The sequence below is a fragment of the Acomys russatus genome, chromosome 1, assembly GCF_903995435.1.
Source record: "Acomys russatus chromosome 1, mAcoRus1.1, whole genome shotgun sequence".
Taxonomy (NCBI): Eukaryota; Metazoa; Chordata; class Mammalia; order Rodentia; family Muridae; genus Acomys; species Acomys russatus.
In genome coordinates this window covers 49,427,449-49,443,488 of record NC_067137.1, presented here as the reverse complement: position 1 = coordinate 49,443,488, position 16,040 = coordinate 49,427,449, and the positions used below count along the sequence as shown (strand labels likewise).

The 16,040-nt window shown below is 40.0% G+C and overlaps 1 protein-coding gene across 1 annotated transcript in view; it reads left to right on the top strand.

Annotated features, from left to right (window-relative positions):
• Lrrc72 (leucine rich repeat containing 72) overlaps positions 1–16,040 on the top strand; it is a 46,280-nt gene that overhangs the window by 6,969 nt on the left and 23,271 nt on the right. The window contains exon 3 of the mRNA XM_051153684.1: positions 3,151–3,220. Within this exon, the coding sequence (XP_051009641.1) occupies positions 3,151–3,220 (70 nt within the window). The remainder of the gene's footprint in view (positions 1–3,150; positions 3,221–16,040) is intronic.

The window sequence follows — 16,040 nt, the reverse complement described above, 5'->3', positions numbered from 1 at the left end:
CTTTCTAGAAATCAGTTAAATTTATAACAATAATACAATTTTATATGGTCAAAATGTTGCACCACTAAGCCTTTTGCCACTCCAACAATGGCATACTATTGATCACAACAATGGGTAGATAAAAAGAATAGCTTTAACACACTAGAAAAATTAGAAATATCAACCCCTGATCGTGGGTGATTAGCAGTCTTCTTAAATGAAGGACAACAAAGTCGGGACAAAAAATATTTCACAGTCTACATGCATAGACTAGATGAACTGGGTACTTTGCTTAAGTTCCTGCTGCCCTTACAACGACAATCTTACCAGTCTCTTGGTAACTGCAGAGCATAGACTCTAACATGCACTAAAATAGTATCATCAGCGCAAGTCACAGCATCATTGGTAGAAGATTTACATCTCATGGTCTTGATTGGCCTCACTTTAAAATATAACAGCTTACTCTCGGTGTAGGACAGGTTTGTGTGTAGAACAAATATTCCCAGGTTGGAAGCACTTTTTCTTAAAAGAAAAAAAAAAGTGAGTCACTTTGTTACATTATGTAATAACAAGGTTTTTAGCATTCATATCGTTGCTATAAGAAACTGGTAAAGATGGGCTCATTGATGGCATACTCACGGACTGGAAATTTCTGAAGTGAGGTTCAAGAAGTTTAGACTTCTAGGTAGAGGTTGATTTTATTATGTCACATGAAGAGCTGAAGCTAAGTCGCTGCCTAGTGCAATAGTCAGTACGCAGCGTGTCATAGGGCCTCCTTCCCGGAAGCAGACTGCAGACTACAAAGAGAGAGTGTGTGTTAGTGGTGTGCACTTTCTATTTATTGAAAGCTGCTTTGGAGAGTCCTGGCATATGCTGCTGCTTCATGGAAATTGTGTGTGGAAGGATACATAAATGCAAAGAAGATAGAGAAGAAAAAGAAAGAAAGAAAGAAGGGAACAGATGCTTTTTGTAAAAAGAAAAGTTAATGGATGTAAGAAGAATGAGGACATTAGGGGGGAAAAAATTCTATCCCAAATCAAGGAAGGGTCACCAAAGGATGGTAATGACACTGTAGGAAGCAATATGTGGAGTCAGAGTTAGGCCCTATATGTCAGCGTTTTATTATAAAATTTGCACATTTACAATAGAGACTGGGCTGACTTTAAGCAACAGAACTTAGTTTTAGCAGGAGTGGGACGAACTGACATCATTTGCCTAATGATGTGCCACAGACTTTCCACTAGTGTCATTGAGGAGATGTATCTGGAATATGACTGTGAGGAAACTGAGATAAATCTAAAATGTAGGTCATTCTCCTGGCCAGTTGTCTAGGACTTTTCAAAATGTAAATATGACACAGGGAAAGACTTTGGCAAATATAAACAAAATGACTAGAATTAGGTCAACTAAATATATGAATATTGATAAGATAGAAACAAACTATAAAGGAAATGTAGGTGAGTGGGGGAAAGTGAATAATTTGTTTAATGGTTTTGCTTTGCTGAATTAAATTTAATCTCCTAAGGTATGATAGTGGTATTATGATTTGAAGAAGAATATTTTAGTTTGGAAGCTATGTATACTGAACTATTTAAGAATGAGAGGCCTGCAATAAGAAGCCTTATTTTTCAGATGACTCCAAGAAAATTATACAAAGACTCACACACACACACTCATGGGTGCGGAAAATATAACAATTTGTTGTATTTTTAAATGTTATAGGCTAAAAAGATGGCTTAGCAATTAAGAGTGCACATAGTCTTCTTGCTGAGGACCTGAATTCAGTTCTCAATACCCATATCAGGCAGTTCACAACAAATGAAATAAGTCACAATGTACTTCAAAAACAGACCGCAGAGAGCCCTGGGCTGGAACTACCTAAGGACTAGTTTTCATGGTACCAGAAGCCACCACACATGATTCCAAACAGGGAGGCAACCAACAGTCCTACCCAGTGATGCTTATGAACCATTCAATAACCAGAATTGATTGATAATTCTAAGGTTACAGTAGTAGCGTGCACACCTTGGCGATAACCGCAGCTCTCTAGTTGTACTTAAGGCACTCTCCCTCAACAAGTAGGAAATCATGCCTGGCACTGGAATCATAGATAACTAGTGCATACTAATGAAGTTATGGTTACTGCAGGAGAGTTTACAACCTCTAATTTACTAAGCCAGCATAATCCCTTACAACAAGCTACAAATGTTTGTCCTTATACCCATAGAGAAGTGGAGTTTTCACCGTTTATCAAGGAAACTCTCTTTGCAACAAGTGGAGACCAGCACAAAAAACCACAACCAGTTAAAATGTAGGGCTACATACAGATACCATGACTCAAAAGAAATGTTAAGGTTTGTTTGTTTTTTAAGTTGAGAGATGTTACCATAAATGAGTTAATATATGTAATACATTAATATTTGAATACTAATATTACATGTTTACATAAGTGCCCTGCATACTGTGTATTCTACAAGATTTGAAAGAAGAAAGCAACAGGTACGATTACGTTCTTGGTACTCTGAGAACTCGAAAGAGACCTGAAAACTCCAAGCAGCCACATCACCTGATAGAGGCTACCCTCTGCCCATAGTTCCTTCTGTCCAGTCCACATGTGCCCACCTGCTGTGTGGGCACATCAGCTGTGACAGCCAAGGCTACCTGCATGTTATGAGTTAACAGTCCAAGAAGGGTGGGTAATGTATTGACTAGGAGATCAGCGAGCACCAAAGCCCCCTCCTCAGCATCTGCCTCCAGGTGCCCCACCATTATCATCTCCTAGATCCTGTCTGTCCACAACAGGACGAATCACAAAGTCAGAACCTATGGACAGTACTAAAGCGGCACCCCATTCAATTTTTCCAACATGGAGTTGACAGTTTACCTCATTTTTCTCCTTCCCCAATCCCAAATAAAATGTTTTCAAATGAGATTGAGATAAACTCAGCAATAATGAGATATAAATTTCAGCTAATGGACTTCACTGGCAACAAAACTTTAAATCAAATGACGTTATTTCAGAAATTAGAAGGTACATGTTCCAACGGTTCTGAAAGGACAGAGAGGCCTTGCCAGTTCCACCCAAATTATCATAGCAGTATGGCCAGCCTTATCCATAAGCGAATAAACTGTGACTAATATTCATGTTCTTTTTTTTTTTTTTCTTTCCAGGGAACTGACAGAGGTTATTGATCTTTCTAGATTTAAAAAATTAAAATATTTATGGCTCCATCATAATAAGGTAATGTTATATTTTATCTTTAAGTTACTTAAATGTCTTAATTTTATGTTTTAATGAGATGATGTTTAGAATATTAAGTATTATTTATAAAACTTAACTTCATATAAGAAGCACACAAACCTATATATATATTTTATATATATATATACCCACACACACATATATTCACACATACATGAGTTTGTTCATTTTATGATGGCTTAAATATACCTCTTGATATGTTTAATACTTAATTAATATAACACTTTATATTAATATATAATAATAAGTTATTATTATACACATTTTACCCATTCATCTGTTGTGAATAGTGTCACGGTAAGCATGGGTATATAAATATCTCTTGGCTGCTGCTTTTGGTGGTTTTTTTTGTTTTTTGTTTTTTTAATATAACAGGGGATTGTGTGGCTGACTGGCTCACTTCATTTTAGCATTTATTGATCAGATTCTTTGTTCTTTGGGGTTAAGTCCTTGTTACATATGCTCCTGTATTAAATCACCTTCCCTAGGTTTTCTTCTAGTCACCTCAAAGCTTCAAGTTTCACAGTAAGAACTTTGACCTGACCAGATTTTTACATATGCTCTCATACTCAAGTGCCCAGGTGCATCTACCTTTGTCCTTTAGTCAAAGAAGGCAGATGTCTGTGAGTCCAGTTGTTAGTGAAATGCATTGAACTTGTTCAGGAAGCATCAGGCACCAAGCCACCCTGTCTTCAACTTCAGGGCCAGGTCTCCTGGTCAGAAAATGATCTGCAGAGCTTCCATTGGACACTGTGGTTTAGAAGTAAGTGCCCTGGCAGTATGACCTCAGAGTGGGGCTCCCAGCTCTTGCCAGCTGACCCTCAAGGCCAGGCAGGAAGTGCAGTTAGCTGGTTTTCCGCAGTTTTAGTGTGCCTTTCCAGCACACTAAATGGATTTTGTTCATCATGCATTAAGAACGCAACCTCTGCATTTTGAAATTAGCTTTCCAAACACCAGCAGTCAGGAGTATGGCAATCTTTTCCTCACAGTGAGCTGCCTTTGAGCAGAGGCCTAGATTCACCACACTGAGTTTTTAAATGGCTATGTTTATGAAAACATTTCAGGATGTCATTGAATTTTTTTTTAACCCAACTGGGTGGAAATGGAAAAGTAAATTGCTTTCAGCGTTAACTATAAGCATCAGTCTATCTCTTAATCTTGAAGTAATTTCTAGAAGGAAAAAAAATACAAATACCTTCAAGGCTCAGGCAACTAAAAACTGAAATGGAAAGTACACATACCACTTAAGGGTATTAAAGTTCAAAACCGTTCTAAACACCCTGCCAGAAATTATGCTGGGTCATAGCATGAGACCTCTGATTAAAAATAAGATGGAGCTCATCAGGCATGGCAAAAGTGATTCATCGTTGTTTTCCATGCAGCGGCCACTTTTGAAAGGAATAACATGTACAAATGTTGCACTATGTCTGAGGGGAGAGACATGTTTAAGGAATTTGTGGTCTTTCTCGGCTTTCTATCTGTGGTAATGTCCTACCTCCAGTCACCCACTGACTTTTCATTCAGTTGACCTACAGAAACATTATGCAGGATGTAAAGGATTGCATTTTATCCTTTCTTTTGAAGAGGGTGGGGAGCAGGGTGGCATAAGGAGAGTCCTTCTCTTGACTTTTTCTTATGTGCAGTGAACTGTGCACTCTCTAAAAATCATCACTTGCTTTTTCTCGAAAGAATACTTCTATATAGTCTGTAACGTGGAAAGATGAACCCACCTGACGTATTCTAAGTGCTTCTGGAACAGGTGAATGAGCTAAGACAACATGAATTTTTCTATTGATTGATGATTGACTAGGTACCCATAATGCAGAATTTTTGGATATATCCCTCAGATTTATTTGTAATAAGTTTGGGTATATGCGTTTAGTTATTTAGAAACATCTTACCTTTTTCCAGAAAAATAATTGAAAGCAACCCTCATACTGAATACCAGCTATTAATAAAATGAGCTGCACGAGTTCAACATAATTTGTGCTCTTATGATGAATTCCTCTTACCTCAGGGCAACATTAACTACATTACGCTGTCAACTTTGTTGAAAGAGATATATTTTGCCAAATGTTAAAGCATTAAACACACACACACACACACACACACACACACACACACACAAATAACCAATATAAAGCTCACTGCATGGCTGTGAGATCTATGGATATGAACAGCATATGCCCAGTTTTTATTTTTTACTAAATTTTTATTTTACATATATGTGTCTTTTACCAATTTGTGTTTATGTGTACCACATGCATGCAGTGCCTGAAGAGACCAGAAGAGGGCAGTAGGTCCTCTGGAACTAGTGTTTCAGAAGTTGTGAGCCAGCTCATGGGGAGCTGGAAATCAAATCCATGTCCTCTGGAAGAGCAGCCACTGCTTGTAACTGTTGAGCCATACTCCTTGAGTTGTGATTTTTAAAGAAAGGACTAATATTTATTTTTTGGAAAGTACTCCTATAAAAATTATTTGCAAGTAGGAGGGAGTAAACATGTAAATGATAATCTTCCTGATTAGATACAACAATTATTTCTGAATGTTTTCAAGTTTAATTTTTAAAGTTTGTTTTCTTTGTGTGTGTGTTTTATTTTGTGCTTTTTTGTTTGTTTTGGTTTCGGTTTGGTTTGGTTTTGGGTTTTGGTGTTGTTGTTGGGTTTTGCTTTGGTTTGGGTTTATGTTTTTTGTTTGTTTGTTTGTTTTGAGACAAAGTTTCCCTATATAGCCTTGGCTGTCTTGGACTTACTTTGTAGACCAGGCTGGCCTCGAACTCATGGATATCTGCCTGTCTCTGCCATCCAGAGTGCTGGAATTACTGGTGTGGATCACTGCACCTGGCTAAGGTTATGTTTTAAGCTAGTATAAAATGCTGTTTTAGTTATTAAGCAAACGTATCATAGAAATAAAATTTAAAATACAAGGTGAATATTAGTTTTTAATTTATTTTTCCTTCATATATATTATATTACTAAAATTCTCCCATACAAAATGCAATTTTAAATTGCTGTAAGATTCCACCCTAACCCAATAAAGATGGCTGTCATTAGGAAAACCAACGACAGCAAGTGCTAGTGAGGATGTTGGGGAAGAGGAACTCATACACTGGTGGTATGAATGTAGCTTCATGCAGCTACCATAGAAGTCAGTAGGAAATGTGAACAAACAAAACAAAAATAGAATGCCCATAAGACCCAGATGCACTACTCCAGTCAACATACCACAGGGACACCTGCACATCCATGTTCATTGCTACTCTATTCAAAAGAGCCAGGAAATAGAATCAGCCTAGATGCCCATCAACCAATGAATGGATAAAGAAAGTGTTACACAGGCAGAATGGAATTTTACACAGCCATGAAGACATATGAAATCATGACATTTACAGGGAACTGCATGAAACTGCATAATCATTATATTAAGCAAAACAAGCTGGGTTCAGAAAGACAAATGTTCATCTATAGAATGTGGGTTTGTGTATAGGGGGGTGTTTTAAATCACAAAGGTAGAAAGAGGAACCCACCTTTCTTGAGGAAATCTGGGAACAGAAAGTAATGGAATATATATGACAAGGAAGCAAAAAGGGGGACTAAACTGGAGAAAAGCTAAAGTAGAAGAGAAAGGACGCAGAAGGCCACAGGCAGAGGAATGAATTAGAGCAGTGTCTTAGCTAGGGTTACTATTGCTGTGATGGGACACCTTGACCAAAGCCGTGTGGGGAGGAAAGGGTTTATTCGGCTAACACGTCTACATCACAGCTCATCACCAAAGGAAGTCAGGACAGGAGCTCAAGTAGGGCAGGACCTAGAGTCAGGAGCTGATGCAGAGGCCATGGAGGAGGGCTGCTTACTGGCTTTCTCGTCGTGGCTTACTCAGCCTGATTTCTCTCTTTCCTTCTCTTTTTGGTTTTTCAAGACAGGGTTTCTCTGTGTAACCCTGGCTGTCCTGGACTTGCCTTGTAGAGCAGACTGGTCTCGAACTCACATCAATCCACCTGCCTCTGCCTCCTCAAGTGATTATATGTGTATGCCACTGTGCTCTGTCACCTCAGCCCCCGCCCCCCCTTTTTTTTAATAAAACCCAGGACCATGATTCTAGGAATGGCACCACCCTCAGTGGGCTGGGCACTCCTCCATGAACCACTGATCACTAAGAAAACACCTTACGGCAGGATCTTATGGAAACATTTTCTCAACTGAGGTTCCCTCCTTTCAGATACCTCTAGCTTGTGTCAAGTTGACATAAAACTAACCAGGACAGTATAACAATACACATGTAGGAAGATGGCCTAAAGAGGCCTTCTATTTTTCATGTTGACTTAAAAAAAGTAATTTAAATAAACTGGAGATGTGGTGGCACTTTGGGAGACAGAAGCAGGTGGATTGATGTGAGTTCAAGGCCACCCTGGTCTACAAAGTGAGTCCAGGATACCCAAGGCTACACAGAGAAACCATGTCTTAAAAAACAAAAACAAATCAAACAAGCAAAAATATTTAAATAATTTAGTTGTAAAAAGAAACCCCTCTGGCAAATACTTAAAATTCTATTTTAAGACATATAGTAGTTCAATATTAAACATAAATAACTTAATTTACAGACAAATGTAAAGTTCCTGAGACTGTAACTGTGCTGTTGAATCCCTGGTCTTGGGGCGGGGTCTTTTCTCAGAGGTTCTCAGCCATGATGTTACTGACTTTCTGAGCTGGGTTTTTTTTTTTAATGGTGACAGTTGGCCATTTTAAGATATTTAGCAGTACCTGTGGCCTCAACCTGTTGGTTCCTAGGACAAGAATTCCCTGACAAGACTTACAACTAAAACTGTTTCCACATCATCAGTTACTCCTTGGGTCAGGAGAAGAATTAACCCCATCACTAAGAATCACTCAATATGACAAAAGCAAAAAGAAACAAAACAAAACAACAGAAACCCGTGACCTATGAAAATAAGTCCCCTCACTGCTCAAAATCCAGATGTCTTCTTGTTACTTTCAGTACTACACAAAGAGCCCCTGGCTATTGTTCAGCCATGAAGCTCTGATCCAGCCATTCCGGCCACCATCTTGTCTCTCTCCATCTAGCGTTGGTCCATCCCAAGCTCTGGCCCTGCACACAAGCAGCCTCCTTGGAAGGCAACTCTCCAACAGTCCTACCCCCTCTTCTCCACCTCCAGGCCTCTTCCCATAGCATTTATCCACTTACACCATAAGGGGCGCCTTACTTATTTTTGTGTGTACACGTTTTATTTATTCAATCTTCTTCTTCTACTACAGCAAAGCCAGGGGCCTTTGTCTGTTTTTCCTCACCTCTGTGCCAACAGACTTCAGCAGCCTGGCACTGCCTGTTTAATGGAAGGAGGAGTATATTAAAACCCTAGAGTTTTCTCAATAATACAGAAATTTCAATTTGTCAGTGAATCACAAATGGCATGTCCTTGGTCATCAACTATAAACTTGCGGAAAGTAAGGGATCTTTTCCTCAGCGTTTTACTTTTGTTAATTTAATGTTAGTTCCTATTTATTAGGCAATACAATAGAAACTTTTCTTCACGTACTCACCAATATAAATAATAAAAAAGAAAAGAAGTATTATCCTAATCATAGAAGCAGAAAAGGATTGTTGTAAACACATTGGGTAGATATCATGAGGTTTAGAAAACTCCCAGGATCAAACGCAACCTTGGTTTAAAAGAAGAAGAAGAAGAAGAAGAAGAAGAAGAAGAAGAAGAAGAAGAAGAAGAAGAAGAAGAAGAAGAAGAAGAAGAAGAAGAAGAAAGTGAAGAAAGGTTAAAAACCATATTGTAGATGAGTTTCCACAGAGCAGCAGAAGTCCATGTTTGTCCTGTTGGTGTCGGCAGAGGCAGCCACCACGCACAGACTCTCTACACTGCCACCACGCTCACTGCTGTGGTCAACATTGTCTCATCTCTGCGGTCCTAAGAATTAAGTCAGCTTTTTGTCTTGCTGTTTCCTGATTGGTGGGCAGGGCCAGCACACTGTGATGGCTTGGTCTGGATGCTGTCCGTGCCTAACTGCAGAATGTCTGGGAAAGCAAATATGCTGTCTGATGGGAAGTAAGCTCTAGTTTCTACTAGGACTCACTGAGGATGTCTTGGAGTTAGAGAGAAGGTCAGATTCTGAGATATTATGCTCTCTCTCAAATTTTATTGATGATGTTTAGAGACACACAAAAAATAACCAAAATGAAAGAAATAATGATTCCTGACGGAATGCCTGGAAAGAGTAACCATTTCGTGAATGACTGTTGGACTGAAGGCTAGGGAAAGAGCCTATGTTCTGTGCCTGCTTAATGACTCACAGTCCCTAGAGCAGCTCGGGCAATGTGCTTTGTTCTTAACTGCTTCCAAGGTCATCACAACAAAGAAATGTAATGGGATAAATGGAACACTAATAAAAACAAAACAACAAACATTTGCATATGCAGTTACAGAATAAATAGGAAGATTCAGCTTTCCAACCCTTTAAAAGTATTTTGTTGTTGTTGGTTTTGGGGTTTTGGGGTTTTGGGGGGAGGCTGTTTTGGTTTTTTTGTTTGTTCATTTGTTTGTTTTGTTTTGTTTTGTTTTTTGTTGTGAGACAGGGTTTCTCTGTGTAACAGCCCTGACTGTCCTGGACTTGCTTTGTAGACCAGGCTGGCCTCAAACCCACAGAGATCTGCCTGCCTCTGCCTCCCAGGTGCTGAGATTAAAGGTATGCGCCACCACTGCCCGGCCTTAAAAATATTTTAAAAAATTAATAGCACCATGTACTCACATAATAAAAGTTTAAAGAATTGAGTAGTTCTATAAATTAGCAAGGGGACCAGTGGTTCACCCCATCTGCTGTGCTCCGGTGTGCCTTTCAGTCCTTCTCAGTGGCACATTGGTATCTAACTAGTATTTCTGCAAAACCCAGGTCGGCATTGCTACTTCTTGATTTTCCTCTTGTGCAGTCATTTTGTTTCCACTAAAGAACATGAGGGTTTCGTTCCTTCTCCTTCTTGTTCCCACTTTGTACCACACACACACACATACTTTCCGCTTCCTGGTCTCCTGATGTGGTTGTTCTGTAATTTCAGTTAAATCAATATTCACTCATTACATTGTTAAGACAAAGTATGCTTTTCAGAACTAAACCATGCATTATACCCCAGTCTCCCTTTATTGTACTTCTGATTCCCTGGAGTTCCTGTTTGTTTGACTTTGCCCCCTGAGGGCTGGATTGTGTCTCCCTATAGTCATGTGTATAAGTCACGATCTCTGGTCCCATGTGACTGCATTGGAGATAGGGTATTTAGACGTAATTAAGTTAAACGGGGTATTAAGGGTGGGCCCTAATCCATTATGCTTGCAGTTTTATAAAAGAGATGAGTTGGGCTCACAAAGCGATGCTTTTCATATGCACAGGGGAAGCTCACGCGAGGACAGGAAAAAGAGGGCTTCTACAAGCCTGAGAGGTCTCAGAACCACACAACTCCCAGCAACACCTCAGCCTCACACTTTCAGACTCTACAATTGTAAAGAATCTTCTATTTCAGACAAACATTCCCTGATCTGCTCTAGCAAACTAACGTATTGTTACTGCGTTCTCAGCTCCAACTCTTGTAACTGAACAAACCTGAATGCACTCAGTTCTGCCCATGGCCTTACTCTGCCCAGGCCCTTTGAATGTGCTCCGGGCTGCCAGCCCTGTGTGTCTGTCTGCAGCTCCTGTCACCTTCACCACCTCCCTAGGGAAATCCTAAGATCTCCCACCTCCTGTAATGCCTGCCTTTCTTTTTCCTCCACTGTATACCTGGATACGGGTTCGCAGATCATATATTTTTATTGTGAATGCCTGTGATTGTGTGTGTTCAACCCTTGTATTTGACACAAGAGTTTGGCTTATTTCGCCAGCAGAATTTTAGGTTCCTGATAAGGTATTCCTCTATTGTTTTCTTACTTTCCAATGTATCCCCTGAAACATGTGAAGCCATCTGAATCCTGATTTGGGAAGGGTGGGGGGAGTTTGAACACACGTGCATGCACACACTTTCACATGAGTGACAAGATCTGGAAACGCCTGCTCTGCTTTATCTTCAACTGTCCTGATATTTCACGATGATATGTGTTGATGATAGTGTGACGGTTAGTTTCAGTTTTCAATTTGACACAACCTCGGATCGCCTGGGAAGGGTAGTCTGCAGCTGGGTCTGGGGGGGACTGTACTGACTGTGTTAATTGTTACAGAAAGACTCAGACCATTGTATCAGCACCAGTACGGGGATGGGGGCGGGGCAGGGGTGTCTTGAACTGTATACCAGTAGGAAAGTGAGTAGAATATTAAATGTACACCTTTCATTTCTCCCTACTCTAAACCATGGAGGTATTGTGAATAATTGTCATAATTTCCTGGTGCGGCAACTTCCCTGACACCATGGCTTAAAATAAACTCTATCTCCCTTATGTTGTTAGTTGCCAGGATGCTTTATCACAGCAACAGGAACAAAGCTGTGACAGTGGGAACCCATTTTTATCTGTTGTGTTGAATTGGGGCATATTTCAATGTAAAAATCTGTGGTCTTCTGATTTGGGGACATTTTTCTTAAGTATTTTCATTTCTTCGTCTATGTACATTTTTCTCTGTTGGGAATATACACAATACACAGAAACACACACCAGTAAGCAGACACATAAGCACACACACAAACACATATATTTACACATACAACGCATATACACACATGTAGCTGCTGAATTGAGGTCAGCCATCTTGCATTTTCCTGTTTATATTCCTCACAGTCTACGCTTCTTCCCAAAGCCCTTCATCTTTCTTTCCCACACGTCCATCATGTTCTTTAAGGCTGCTTTCAAATCTTTAATTTTCAAGTGCTCTTTTTAACTAAATGTTTGTTTATTTTCTTGTTCTTATTTTTAAATTTTTTAGTTGTTTATTTTTCAAGACAGGGTTTCTCTGTGTAGCTCTGGCTGTCCTGAACTTGCTTTGTAGATGATGCTGGCTTCAAACTAATAGAAATCTACCTGACACACTCTCTCTTCTCTCTCTCTCTCTCTCTCTCTCTCTCTCTCTCTCTCTCTCTCTCTCTCTCTGTGTGTGTGTGTGTGTGTGTGTGTGTGTGTGTGTGTGTGTGTGTGTGTGCTTGGACTACATCTGTGTACCACTGAGCCTAGCTATATTTTTTGTTTTTTTGTTTGCTTGCTTGGTTGGTTAGTTTAGTTTGGTTTGGTTTTTCAAGACAGGGTCTCTCTGTGTAGCCTTGGCTGTCCTGGACTTGCTTTGTAGACCAGGCTGGCCTTGAACTCACAGCGATTCACCTGCCTCTGCCTCCCAAGTGCTGAGATTAAAGGCGTACACCACTATGCCCAGCTTATTTTTTGTATTTTAAACACAGGGTATCATGTAATAACTCATCACCATTACATACCCAATGTTAGATTGTTGGGCTCAAACTTAGTATTTTCTGCATGTAAAGCAAATGCTCTACTCAATGAACTATGTCCCCAGCCCCTAAATGCTTATTTTATATAAAGCTTTTTATATGTAATCCAGAAGAGTTATATATTTGTATGATGTGCTTTCTGTACATCCTCTGATGGGGAGGCCTGGTGGCACTCAGAGGAAGGATAGCAGCCTACCAAGAAGAGACTTGATACCCTATGAGCATATACAGGGGGAAGAGGTCCCCCTCAGTCACAGACATGGGGGAGAGGAGTAGGTGAAAAGCAGGAGGGAGAGAAGAATGGGAGGATACAAGGGATGGGCTAACAATTTAGATGTAATATGAATAAATTAACAAAATATAAAAAAATATTAATTTTAATTTTATGTGTGTATACGTATGTGTATGCATACATGTATGCAGGGGCTGGCTGAGGCCAGAAGAAATAGAGTTACAGTCCTCTGCAAGAGCAGTAAGTGATTTTAACTCTGCCATCTCACCAGGGCACATTTCTAATATTTGAATGAAGGTATAACTGAAACATAAATAACTGCATACGTTTAAAACGTACAGCCAGACGATGGTGGTGCATGCCTTTAATCCCAGTACTTGAGAGGCAGAATCAGGCATTTCTCTGCGGGTTTGAGACCAGCTTGGTCTACAGAGTGAGTTACAGGACACCTAGGCCACACAGAGAAATCCTGCTTTAGGAAAAAAAAAAGTACATTTAAAATGTATAACTGAATAACTTTGAATGAACACATACACCCATGAAACCACTGCCCAACCAAAATGACCTCACTCAAGAAGATTCCCAGAGGGGATAGAATACTTAATATGAAATTTACCTCCTTAGCAAATATTTAATTGTGCACTGCCTCATTGGTAAACACAAGCACCATGTTTCACAGTAGAGTTCTAGAAGTTACTTATGTCTTATAACTTATACACACTGATCAATGACGTCCTAGTTTCCTTGCTCCAGGCCACAGAAATCATCACGGTCTACTTTCTGCTTCTAGGAATTTGGCTATTTAGATACTTCACGAGTAAGGATTTTACTGTCTCTGTCCTTTCAGGATTGCCTTATTTCACTTAACATGGTGTCTTCCAGGTTCACATTGTAAGATTTCTGTATATTCCAAGACTAATATTCCACTGATATTCCATCATATGTGACCTGCAGCTTTTCTTTCATCCCTTTCCCTGTCAGCAGACATTTGAGTTGCTTTTCACCTCTGGGCTATTTTGAATAATCCAGCAGTGGATGTGGGAGTGCAGATTAACCCTTTGAGATTCTGATTTTATTCTTTTGCATACACATTGAGAAAAGAGATTGCTGACCAGGGTGCAGGAATGCCCTCCAGAACAGCCACACCTCTGACATTCCAAACTCAGTACAGCGGAGACCCAACTCTTCCATATGCTTGATAACATCTTTCATTTTTTAAAAAATATTTGAGGTGATTAAAATGTTCATTTATTTATTTGGAGGTCAGGCAGGTACACCCATCCCAGGTAAGAACAGAGCAATCTGTTACCTGTAAACTTGAAGGGTGATGGCTCTGGGCTAGGCTGATTCTTGGAGACAACTGAGATGGCTGTACCCATCTGCAATGCACCTATGCAGAAGTGAAGTGAGGGGACACTTGGAAATGGTGGCCACCTTGAAGATCTCAAAAGCCTGGGCCCGGTGCATCGCTGGCGCGGCAGTACTCCTGCCTCACTGTCTTGTAGGTGCTCTCAGCCAATAGTGGCTATCATTCTCAGTCCTCAGCCCTCACCACTCCCCTAACCCAAACTACACCTCCCCCCACCCCCATGCCCACTCTTCCTGACCCTCTGCCTGCCTGCAATGTGGTCGCAATGGAGACTCCGTGAAGACCATGGCGTGTGTCTCTTGTAGCTCTCCATGAGCCTCCTCTTCCCTCAGCCACTCCTCCTTCACCCACTTTCAATCCAGCTGTTTAATTTTATTTATTGCATATGAGTGCTTTACAGAAGAGGGCAGCAGATCTCATTATAAATGGTTGTGAGCCACCATGTGGTTGCTGGGAATTGAACTCAGGCCCTCTGGAAGAGCAGGTGGCGCTCTTAACCACTGAGCCATCTCTCCAGCCCCCAGCTGTTTACTGTTGTTGTTGTTACTAATGTTTTACACATTAATCCTTCACCAGACTCGTGATTTTCAGATGTCTTCTCCCATACTGCAGATGTTTTTTCATGTTCATTGTTTCTTTTGCTGGAGTGGAGTAGAGCGGAGCGGAGCGGAACTTCTAATGTTCTGTCATTTATCTCTTTTCCCTTTTGTTACCTGTGCTTTGAGGGTGATAACCAAAAAAATCAATGCCAGATCAATGCATGTGGCTTTTTCTGTGCTGTCTTTTAGTCATTTTATCTTCAGCTCTTACATATGGGTCTTTATTTTGAGATGATGTTCTGTATGTGGTTAGAGATGAAGATCCAATCCCATCCTTTCACAGGTGAACAGCCAGTTTTTCCAAAAACATCTACTGAAGGGACCACCCTTTGCCTGTGTGTATTTTTGGTTTCATCTCAAAAATCAACTGAGTGGCTGGAGAGATGGCTCAGCAGTTAAGAGCACTGGCTTCTCTTCCAGAAATCAGAGTCAGATTCTTAATACCCACATGGTGGCTCCTGACCTCTGTAACTCCAGTTCCAGGGGATCTGATGTCCTCTTTTGGCCTCTGGAGCACCTCATGCAGGTGGGGCACAGGCACACATGCAGGCAGAATAAAAATTATTTTTAATTCTGGGATGTTTCTATTGTTCAGTGTTTCTTAGGTGTGTTATACAGTGTCTCAGTGACAGTTGTATTATACAGTGTTCTAAAGTCAGGAAGTAGAATGCCTCCAGCTTTATTGCTTTTATTCAAGAGATGTTGGCTATTTGGGGTCTTTTGTGGGTACATGTGAATTTAAGGTTTTCTTTCTCTCTCTTTTTTTTTCCTATTTTTAAAAGTATCATTGAGAAATTGATGGAAATTGTATCACTTTGGGTGACATGGACATTTTCCCAGGATTAATTTTCTAAAGTCATAGATATGGGATGTCTTTCTATTGATGTTTTCTTTAGTTTTCAGTTAAAAGTTATTTTTGCCTTTTTGAATAAACTTACATATATTTGTATTACTATTGCTACTTTAAGTACCATTATTTATTTCCTTAATCTCCCTTTGGGATAGTTCTTATTAGTATATAAATATTAGTTTTATCTTGTTTTCTTGTAGTGTTGGAGATTGACCTCAGAGTCCTGTATATGCCCGATAAAGATTCTACTACTGAGCCACATTCTCAGCCTTATCAGTATCTAGAAGTCTAATTTTTTGTGCTTACTTTGT